At 53.1% G+C, this 10909-nt stretch overlaps 2 protein-coding genes across 2 annotated transcripts in view; one reads left to right on the top strand and one right to left on the bottom strand.

Moving 5' to 3' along the window:
• Positions 1–2475: 2475 nt before the first annotated feature.
• NCLIV_031690 (Oligosaccharyl transferase-like protein, related) lies at positions 2476–8948 on the top strand (the record flags this gene model as incomplete). Its single annotated transcript, XM_003883365.1, has 12 exons — positions 2476–2616; positions 3268–3472; positions 3956–4695; positions 5397–5634; positions 6059–6198; positions 6693–6785; positions 7057–7112; positions 7596–7692; positions 7813–7878; positions 8051–8176; positions 8606–8797; positions 8901–8948. The coding sequence occupies 12 exons, from the start codon at positions 2476–2478 to the stop codon at positions 8946–8948; spliced, it is 2142 nt and encodes a 713-aa protein (XP_003883414.1).
• Positions 8949–9228: 280 nt separating this feature from the next.
• The window catches only part of NCLIV_031680 (T1G11.18 protein, related), a gene marked incomplete at both ends in the record, with an annotated part of 2426 nt that continues 745 nt past the window's right edge, over positions 9229–10909 (bottom strand). The window contains 10 exons of the mRNA XM_003883364.1: positions 9229–9262; positions 9326–9482; positions 9541–9598; positions 9650–9732; positions 9789–9913; positions 9983–10106; positions 10167–10298; positions 10415–10457; positions 10519–10593; positions 10736–10878. Of these exons, the coding sequence (XP_003883413.1) occupies positions 9229–9262; positions 9326–9482; positions 9541–9598; positions 9650–9732; positions 9789–9913; positions 9983–10106; positions 10167–10298; positions 10415–10457; positions 10519–10593; positions 10736–10878 (974 nt within the window). The remainder of the gene's footprint in view (positions 9263–9325; positions 9483–9540; positions 9599–9649; positions 9733–9788; positions 9914–9982; positions 10107–10166; positions 10299–10414; positions 10458–10518; positions 10594–10735; positions 10879–10909) is intronic.

Below are 10909 nucleotides of genomic sequence, written 5' to 3'. Positions count from 1 at the left end.
AGGAACAGCGTGAAGGCTACACGCCGGGGGGAGGGGGTGCTCTGTCAGTTTTCGCGTGAAAAAAGAGTACGCGTGATGCGGATCTATTTTCTGGATGGCGGCGGGGAGAGGGCATGGTGGAGAGAAAGTCGTCAGAAACCGCCGCGCGGGACGCGTTCTGTTACGTCGAATATACTTGCTCTCCTGCGTGGTCGAGAAGAGAGAAAGCCTAGGCCGGCACGGAACACTTTTAGGTTCTTCGTCAACTTTAGAGAGAAGATTGTTGGGACGGAAGGAAGGGAATGCCTCGATGAAGGAAGCAAGGGAGGCACAAGCTGCAGCCGTGTAACTTGAGGCGGCCGGCCTCATCCCTGGTGCTTCTGTACCGTCGAGGAAAGGGAAGTGACAATCGAAGCAGAGCTTGTGTGGGCGTGACCCAGGGAAAACTCTGTTTGTGTATCGTGAACCCCGTCGAGACCGTCGATATGCAATGGAAGGAATGTGTATCGCGAACCCTATCGAGGCCTTCGATATGCGCCTGCCAACGTAAAGAATGGCCCTCGGGCTGTCGGTTTTGCAGGCGCGGGTCCCCGTTACGGCAACAGACACAGATTCTGGAAAACTGCGACAGAACACTCCGCTGTTACACAACGCAGTTGGACACTGAGTAGAGAAAGATGCGTCTGACGGCGAATCTAGGTTCTGGAGGGTCGGAACTTGCCTCGTCGACGTACGTCTCGCTGAGTAGAGAAAGATGCGTCTGACGGCGAATCTAGGTTCTGGAGGGTCGGAACTTGCCTCGTCGACGTACGTTCACGGGTCTCCACTTGAGCAAAAACAATGGAGAGTTTCTGCCTCTCTGTCGCGCCGCTGAACTACTCTATTGCCACGCAAGCGCACACCGCCCCGTGACCGTTTTGTCCACTCGAGACAGAGAGAGGGTCAGCGAACCCGATGTCAGCATTCTCATGATTCAAATCTTAGAACCCAATTCTCAACAAGAGAGGTATTCTGAGGGGTAACTCTGGACACCTTTTGAGGAACTTTTTTTCGGTTGTGCGTCGGAAGTTCCGGTTCGGCCGGGAGGGCGTGAATAAACATCGAGCGTCAGTTCGGATCTCGCCCTCCCTCCTTTTTTCTTAACTCAGAAGTACGTTTATATTCTGATCAAGCTGAGCGTGACATGAAAAGCTTCCACGTGTGTTGTGTGCGGGTGCTCTGATCAGTTCTAGCTTTTCATCACACGACTGACGATCACGGGGCGCAGGAAACGCCACTCTGCACTCCGCCGTGTATACCCCCCGTCTTTGGCCAACTCGAAGCGGTTGCCAGGAAGGTTCACGCCAAAGTGTGTACGGGCGGCCGTCTGTTTTCCAGTGGAAAGCAAGAACGGCGTGGCCTCTCTGACTGCGTATGACGCACCGGCAGTTTTGCCACCGTGGAGGTGCGCATGTAAGAGCAGATGAACACTCGGCTTTCGACGCCTTTTCTCTCCCTCCGGAACTTCAATCTGAAAACAGCTTTCCTGCGCTTTTCTGGACGTTTCGCAGCAGAAAAAGGATGTCCCAGAAGTGACAGAGTGACAGAGGAAGCCTCCTGTGAGCCTCTCCATGGGCGCCCTGTACTTTGCGCGCAGCCAGCGAGACGCGACCGTGTCTCCTGCACGAAGTTGCTGGGCCCCGAGTGCCTGCGGCGAAACATCATGGAATCCGATGGGCGCTTCTTTCAAAGGTTCCTTGTTTTTGACTGGGCCTTCCACTGTGATGGAACCAGAAAAAAACGCCAAGACGTGGGCCGCGCATTTACGAGTGCTCTACGGGTGGTTTTTCGCTCGTGTTTGCATGCGTTGGACGGGTGTCGAGACGGACGCCAAGCGGCGCTCAACTGCAAAGGTCTGGGAAAGTGCGAGAGCTTCCTCTCCTAAATCTGTGTTGTGTGCTGCGAAAAAGACCTACAGGGAAGGTGGAAGGATGAGTGTGTTTGCGAGAAATCCTGGGCTACGGAGGAGGCAGAGAAGTGTGGACGGATGCTCCCGTCTGGCCTGCACGTGCCACGTGGTTTCGAATTTCATGACTCTGGTTTCTCCGACGATCAGTGAAGAGAGACGTCCGTTTCCGCGAGGTGTATAAAGTCCTCTGGTGTTTTAGCACATCCCCGTCTAACCCCCCGCTTTCTTTGAGATTCTTCGCTGTGTGCTGAAAACGAGAAGCCCGGTATAGTGCCACACTCCGCCTCCGTGGTCTCTCTTGCCTCTCTCCTTCTTCTTTTTCGAGAACACACCACCCTCGAATACAGGAAACAGCCATGCCATGAATGCGGCCAAGGCGGCAAGAAGTCCAGGGCTGCCGAATTCGAGGCCCTTGAGTGCTCAGCGCAGAGGACCAGTCTTTCCTCGCTTCAACGGGTGGAACCAGGAAACGGGTGTCGGGCCCGCGAGAAACCGCAGAGATCAAGCGCTCTGCATTTTCTCCTTCTTTCTCTGTTGAACGCGAAGGAATGGCGGGGCACGGCTCTGCCTCAGGCGGCCCAGCCGATGCGTCTCGGCGAGACGTCGCCTGTGGAGATGAGGAAGAGGACCAGCTGTTTCAGTTGGATTATGTTCTTGGAGGGATATTTCACAGTAAAGCCGCACGAAAGGTACGGGTTATCAGAACACAGAAGGAGAAACAGGTCGCCGACACGGGACCACGGGCACAAGCGTAGTGGAAAACGTCTTCGCGGTTCGGCCTGCCTCTCTGGTCGGTGCTCTGTATGACTCGCGGGGGACACGTGTAAGGACAGCTCGCAACAACGCAGACAGCCGTTCGCCCGTCACTTTTCCTCCGTGTACATGTCGCAAAACTCTTTCGTGACTCAGCCTCGGCGCCTTCGTAAAACCCCGGGGGGTTCTCAAACTCGAGGAGGCATTAGAAACGGCGGATCATTCGGAGTGCCCGAATACCTGCTCTGGGGCGCGCCCTCGAAAGGCCCACGAGCCTCAGGCGGAAAAACGGGTAGCGGGGTGCACGTGGATGCGCGAGATTGCCTCTGCGCCGACCTCGATGCTCTGTGCACATCTTGTACGCACACGCGTTTGTACAAAGGTGGTGGAGCTATACAGCGCAGTAGCGTTTCCCACAACCGCCTCCGATGTCCTTCACTAGAATTTCCCCGACACAGAGACGGTCTTACGAATGTGCCTTGCTCTTTTGCGGCCCCGTTTGCCCGCTCGTGAGCTGAGAGGAGTCTCGATTCGAAGGCCCTAAAGTCGCCGTTTTCAACTTCTGACTCGTGTATCTGTGCTTGCAGATCCAAACGGTGGGCAGACGGTGGAGTCCCGTCGTGGAGTTGGCTGCTCTGCTCGTCATTTTTGTTCTCTGTTTCTGCATCCGTCTCTTCGCCGTCATTCGCTACGAGTCCGTCATCCACGAATTTGACCCGTACTTCAACTACCGAACAACGATCTATCTGGCCAAGGAAGGTTTCTACGAGTTCTGGAACTGGTTCGATCACGGTACGACACGCTTTCACACTCTCTGTCTCTACAGCGACACTCAAAGAAAGTTCACGAGTTTGATTGCCGCACAAGGAAAGCAAACGTGTTCCTACCCGAGTCGCGACTCCCGAGCTCAGCTGCCTGTCTTTTCGAGGAAAGCGAAGAAAACCGGGTGGTGGTGCGCTGCGTCTGTTGGCGTGTCTGACGGCGCCTACTCTTGACTCTGTGGTACGGATCTGTTTCCCTCCTCACCTTCCGAATAGCGGGCGTGAGCCGCAACAGTCGCCTTTGTCGCAGTCGTGAGGGTGAATTCTCTCTTGTTCTTGTGGTGAGGAAGCTATGCATGCAGGCTGTTGATGTTTACTTCATATATTCGTATTGGGAACCCGGCCCCCGCACACTGCGGCCGTGGTTTTTCGCGTGCTCGCATTCGCCTCGAGACTCCAGTTTCGTCGCACGTTTTGCGATGTTTGTGCTTATGCTTTTGTGTGTGCTTTCCAGAGACGTGGTATCCGCTCGGTCGTGTCGTCGGGCAGACTCTGTTTCCTGGACTGATGTCTACATCGAAACTTGTGTACGACTTGGCGCATGCAGTTGGCTTTCCTGTGGATATTCCCAGCGTATGCGTTTTCCTCGCTCCGTTCTTTTCGGGCCTGACAGCTGTGGCCACGTACTGCCTGACCAAGCAGGCGAGCGGATCTGCAGGCGCGGGTCTTTTTGCCGCCCTGTTTGCGGGGATTTCACCTTCGTACATGTCCCGGTCCGTCGCCGGGTCTTACGACAACGAAGCAGTGGCTATTTTTGCAATGGTGAACGCCTTTTTCTTCTGGATTCGTGCACTGAACAAAGGGACGATGTTCTCTGCACTCCTCGCCGCAGTCGCCACGCTGTACATGGTGGTGACCTGGGGGGGCTACGTGTTTGTTATCAACGCAATCGCAGTGCACATGATTGCTCTCGCGGTTCTGGGACTCGTCACAGCTCGCCACGTCGTTGTCTACAACGTCTTTTATGTGTTGATGATCATCATGTGCCTGAATGTACCTTTTGTAAACTTCGCTGCGGTCTCGAGCTCGGAGCACATGGCGTGTCACGGCGTCTTCATCATGGTCAATGCCTTGGCCGCCTCCTGGCTTCTGAAGGGCCTCCTTCCTGCCGCAACCATCAAAAGCCTCCTCAAAGGCCTCGTCCTCGGTCTCGTGGCAGTCTTCCTTGTTCTCTTCGTCTGGCTTACAGCCACGGTAAGGCACCAAAAAGCCGGGAGACGGCACGAGCGCACCAGAGCGTTTCAACGGACACTGGGGCCGGCAGTGGTCCCTGACGCTGCATTGGGGAGGTTCTCGTCCTTCAGCGTGTGTGCTCTCCCGTTTGGTCGTGAGTCTAAAACGCCTGCTGTCGCCCGTGCACGTATATATCCGTGTGTTCGAATATGGAGCGAGAGAAAAGTGGAATGCTGCAGCACTCCGCCACAAAACACTCCCCCTTCTGCTGAGACGCGAGGGGAGAAGGCCAAGACCTCAGAAACATGAAAAAGAAGGAAGCCTCGCCATGCGGGCACGCAGTCGTTGAGCCACTGACGTTTTCCGTGTCCACGCCGAGAAAGGTGTTCCGGAAAATTGTTTCCGAGCGGCAAAAAGCTACTGCTAAAGATGATGACACAAGGCCGCCCCTGCTACTCAGATGGCGCATTCTTGGGGCTGAAAGTGCCAACAAGCGCGACGCGTGCGTTTTGTCTGCCGGGGTGTCTAACGGGTTGCATCTGTGGCGGTTCTGATAGCCGCTGTCCGTCAGTTCTCTTCGCCCGCACGGATGTTCGGTTCTGAAACGCACGCGTATCGTGCTTTGAGCTGTGCGTTGCGCATTTTCCCCCTCGCTTTCACTGTGCCGTCTTCCGAGCATTTCAACGTGGCATCGTCGAGTGCTTGTGTCTCGCTTGTGCCAGGGACGTACCTCGTGGTCTGCGAGATCGCTTACTCTGCTGGACCCGACATACGCCACAAAATACTTACCTATTATAGCGTCCGTCTCAGAACATCAGCCTGCGACGTGGGCAACGTATATCTTCGACCTGCACATTGCAACGCTTCTTGCTCCTCTGGGTCTCATCGTTTGCTTTCGGAAGCCTACGGACGGATCATTGTTTGCGGGTATCTACGGTGTTCTAGCCGCCTACTTTTCAGGTATCTCAGAGAGGAGAGGGAAGGATCTCGCTGAGGACGCCTTTCGAGATATGCTGTGAACCGGTTTGAAAGCATTTCTAACCAAGCTATATGGAGTTGCAGTCCATGTTCCTGCCCACACCTTCTCGAGGGATGACGGTTGTGTATGAAGTCAACGAAAAGTCTTTCGAGGAGTTCAGGAGTTGTTGTTTGCTGGAATGTCACTTGTCTGCAAGGCGTTTGCGCAGCCCTTTCCTTTGATAGTTTGCAACACTGTCCGTACCGTTGAGAGACTCACTATGCAACCGAGTATTTGAGAAACCGTGAAGCAGTATAGAGGTCTAAAGCCGGAGGACAAGGGAAGACGGCACACTCTTAGAGACAAGAGAAGAAAATAAGGCAAATATGTTTCTTTGTTGTGTATGTGGTGTCTGTGTTGTAACAGGCATAATGGTTCGGCTGATGCTTGTTCTCTCTCCAGCAGCAGCTGTGTTGGCAGGCATTGGGGCATCGCGCTTCGTCAGCAGTTTCATGTCTTACCTTAGGCCTCCAACGGCGGCGAAAAAGTTCGCCATTCCCGTCTTCGTAAGCGGTCTGTTGGGCCAGTTTGTTGTACCGCCAGTGGCTAGATCCTGAATAGCCAAAGTACTATCTTGAAGGAGAATATTACCTGCATGTGTTGCTCGGGCTTCCATTAGCTTGTGAGCCTGTGTAGAAGGAAGCCAACGGGTGTTGCAATCTATTTTCCAATTCTGATCTAGTCGAGAAGACGCTTTAGGGTAGGACGCGACTACGGACAGAGACTGTGAGCACTGTCACAAAACCCGCAAAGTGACTGGGAGCGGGGCTCTCGCTGCTCCCATGTCAGCAGTTGAGGCTTTGACGAAAGCCAGATATACCGCACGCAAGCAGCTGGAATGGTTGGAAAACTTTTGCTGGGGGATCGTACCCTCCTTGGAACTGTCGAGGGACTCCGGTCTGTACGTTTGACGGAGCAAGTGATGAAATGCAGTTATCTGTGGAACACAAGAGAAAAGAGTGGGGTCAACTGTCTCCTGCAATGTGTGTGCTCTATGCAGAGAAACATGGGAAGAAAAGTGTCCGAGCGCGTGGCCGTCCCCATTTCTTTCGCGGCTTTCGTCCTTCTTGTTTTTGCCTGGATCACTACAATGGTAAAGCGCAACATATGGAGTTTTTCGAGCTAGTCCGAGATGTGACAGGTGGAAAGAAGAACTGATGAGGCCTCGGTTCATCGCCGTGGTCACTGTGTCCACCTCGTAGATTTGTTAGAAGAGGTGAAACCGCCCTGTCGGCCCAGGCTAAGGCATGTCGTTTCTCCCGCAAGCGAGTGTGCAGTCGTATAGACCCCTTACGATCCTCTCGCGCGTTGGATGTGCGAGTGCGCACGGGCATTTTCTCCAACTTGTCACCCCGTCTCGCCAGGGCTTGATCTGCATCGGCGTGCCCGAGCGCTGCAGCGACCTCAACTTCCTGTTGCGGTCAGTTCAAAGAAGGTGCACTGCCACTATGTGATTCCGGTTGCTGCCTTTTGTGTCCCGCAGTACATCAATCATTGCACATGGACAGGATCCACGATATATTCCCATCCCAGCATAGTTCTGAGTAAGTCCTTTTCATCAGTCGGGTATGATTGGTGGGCAGTCATGCCGCGAGCAAGTACGGTGTGCAGTGGGGCCGCCCGCTTCATGAAAAGTTGCTGGCCAGTTATTCGCTATTTCGCACAGGTGCAAAACTTCGCGACGGAGGACGCCTCATTCAGGATGACTTCCGAGAAGCTTATTATTGGATTCGTCAAAACACTCATCCTCGAGCAAGAATAATGTCTTGGTGAGTTGAGTGACTGGTTGCGCATTCGGTGATTCTTCCGTGTAGTGCAACCGAATCTCGTAAACCCGACTGGTCTCATTTGGGATGGTTTTGCTTCATTTGATCTTTCAATCCTGCTCCCTTTCCTTCTGCAGGTGGGATTACGGATATCAAGCCACCGCCATGGGGAACAGGACGGTTTTTGTGGACAACAATACCTGGAACAACACGCACATAGCAACTGTTGGACTGGTATGTCTGTCGTATGCTGGCCAACGGGGCCGTTTGTCAGCTTCACAGCTGCCGCCTTCATGTATGGACGACCGCTTCGCGACTAACGCTGTGCCGGCATTCACTGTTTCCTTCGTGCAGGCTTTATCGTCAAATGAAGAAAAGGCGTACAAAATTATGCAAGCACTCGATGTTGACTACGTGTTCGTAAGTGGGAGTCTCGGCGCACGAATCTGTTCCGAATCATGTTTCCAGTGTAGGCTTAGAAATGAACTACGCGATTGCTACGTTGCCTGAGTACATCACTTTCCTCTTCACGAAAGTGCGCCGTAACCAGGCGTACAAAAAAGCGGAGCACTGCGAATTGTTTCCTGTTCAGGTTGTTTTTGGCGGAGTCGCCAGATACCATAGCGACGATCTGAACAAGTTCCTTTGGATAATCCGGATTACGTCTGGCGTGTACCCTGCTATTCAGCAGTCAGATTTTCTTAGTAGGCGTGGAATGGTAAGGCTATTACAACTGCGTCTCCATGAGCGTACTAGAACTGTTCGTGCCGGACTTGCCAGCCTCGTGTCTGACTGTTCATCTGGATTAGTGCTTGCCACGACAGCAGGAAGACACCGGTGTGGCGTTTGTCCTGTATTTACCCTCTCAACTTCAAAAACAACGTGGACTGGACGACCCAAACTCCCCATCTTTCTATCGCGATAGGTTGTCACCCATGTGTCGAGTAATGTGTAGTGCAAATATGGCGCACCGGCAAGCCACCAAATTTCCTTCCAGAAGGCTTAGAACGATCCACTGTCGAGTGTGTTCCCGGGTTACATTGGCTGATATCGTTCGACACAGCGAGTTCTGAGCAAGAGCGTATCGGCGCAGCATGGGCCACCCATTTTCGCCGTTCCCTCTTTTGCTGCTTGCGTCTTTTCGTAGTACACTGTCAGCAAGGACGCCCCGAAGGCACTGGTCGACAGTCTGATGTATAAGCTGTCGTACCACCGATTCGCAGACGTCACTGGCGGCTTTGATTTTGCCCGCAATGTGGAAGTCGGCCACAAGAACATCACGTTGCATTATTTCGAGGAAGCTTACACAACAGAGAACTGGCTTGTCCGCATATACAAGGTAAGTTGTTCTTGGTGAAAGACGGCAAACCACGCCAGCCGTCAACAGTACTTCTCTACGGTCAGCGTTGAGACAGAGACCTTACTCATGTTCTTGCGTGCAGGTGAAGCGGCCGGAGAGTCGTCATGGCCTCGTCCGGGGCGGTCGATGACACGATGCTGTATCAGCGGGAACGGCTGACCCTCCGTAGTCACCACGATTCTGCAGGAATGTAGCAAGCTGCCTCAGTTTCAGGCGCTCTGTTGCTGCTTGATTTCTTCGTAAACTTTGTCGTGGCGCTGCTTGACTTCTTCAACTTCAGCGTCTGAAGAATGAAGATTTTTTATATCTGTGGCAGGTGTGCATTCGGCACCTAAAATGCTCACTGTCCGGTCTGAAAGCACGTGACATTATTTACGGACAGAATTTGGCAAGTGATGGTCGTCATCCCCTTACATGAAACCAAGGAACAAGAGCGGAAGAAGCCTGAAGCGCAGTTCCAGCAGAAACACATATTCTCCCCGTAGTAGCGATCCACTAGTATCTTACAGCCATGCGCCACAGAGGAGAATGTAAGAAGTCAGATGACTGAAGTTTGTGGCCGTTATGCCAACTGCCCATGTAAACAAGGCGCTGAGACCACGGGAGACCATAGAGCCTGAGTTACGAATCGACATCATCATCCCGTAAACGCTGCCCTCAAGTCCTGAATGGAAACGCTCCAGGAAGCAAGGAAGACTGCGCGCAGAACGAAACGGACTGACCAGGTGGGCATATAGAGGCAGTTAAAACGAGCAGCGGGAGCAGCTGGATCTCAGCCGTCTGAGGAAACCGTTTGCGACATTCCATCTCCAAAGCATGAATAGCGCATACCGCTTCGATGAGGAACCCGCCGCTCAGGACAAATGCTTGATTGCTAATCCCAAGCTTCTGATTGAAGCCAGTGACCAGAATAACTGGTGGTAGTTTCGCATTGGCAACAGGCAATCAAATTACACTTTTTTGAGGTTACCAGGGGAGATATAGATGGGGACAGCAACTATGATGGTCCAGAATAGAGTTTGCCGAAACCCAGCCTGTCTAAACACGAACCGATAAAGAAGCACTCCGAGCAAAGCTGCTATGCCGTAAGTGAATCTGCGGTACAGGAAGACGCATGATGCAGTTACGGTGAGACTGCACACTGAACCCGTTTGCGTCACATACCTCAGAGTCCCCATGAAGGTGGGGGAGAATCCGAGCTTGTTAGTGAAGAAGAAGAACAGGGCGTCGTCGTAGTCAGGACCGGCCATGTACACGAAAATGTACATCGCAGGTCCCCAGATGACAGCTGCGATCACAGGGTGGTATCATTCCAAGTGGCCTGGTTCTCTCTTTTATGCTAACTTACACTGCTTCAGAAAAGCACTGAGCTCCCGAAACTGCGCCTTCATGTTTCGCGCCGGTGGGGTCGTCACGTCGCTCATGAAGAAAGAAATCAACGTAATGAAGAGGGGGAAAGTTGCGGTTGCCACGAAAATGCCTAGCGACGTGGTTTACACGTTGATCGCGGCGTAGAATGAGACGAAATATGCCTCTTACTTCCTTTTGACGTCTTCTCTAGCAAATAACCGGAGAAGTACGCTACAGCCAAGCTACCAACAGCTTTCGCGGTGATGAAATCCGAAACGTTCTCCGCGCTCTTCAAAAGATGAGAGCATCAGATGTCGCTATTTCCGGAAGCCGCAAAACTAGCTTCTCACTTGATCGAGCGTTTTTCCTGTGGTACTCTCCACAACGAGAGCCTCTGCGACAGCGGAGCAGAACGCAGCGGACAGCTGAAGGTAGCGAAGTCAACGGCAGAACAGGTTCACGCTGGTGTCCGACATACCGAAATCAGGAAAAGCGAGGAAACCGCGGTGCCAACCTGAGAAGCAACTGTCGAAGGCCGCCGTAGCCGGAGTCGGGGGTGAAACATACCGACGCAGGGGAAAGACCTAGCATTAGAAAACCAACAGCTTCCAGCGCACTGAAGAAGATCATATAGGGTTTCCTCCGGTAGCCGAATATAGCGAAGCTGTCGGATAAGAAAGCAAAGAATGGCCTGTTTAGAGCGATTTCAACTTTAGCTCTAAGGTGCGAGGTATGCTGCCG

The sequence above is a fragment of the Neospora caninum genome, chromosome VIII (assembly GCF_000208865.1).
Source record: "Neospora caninum Liverpool complete genome, chromosome VIII".
NCBI lineage: Eukaryota > Apicomplexa > Conoidasida > Eucoccidiorida > Sarcocystidae > Neospora > Neospora caninum.
This window is presented reverse-complemented; position numbering and strand designations above follow the sequence as displayed.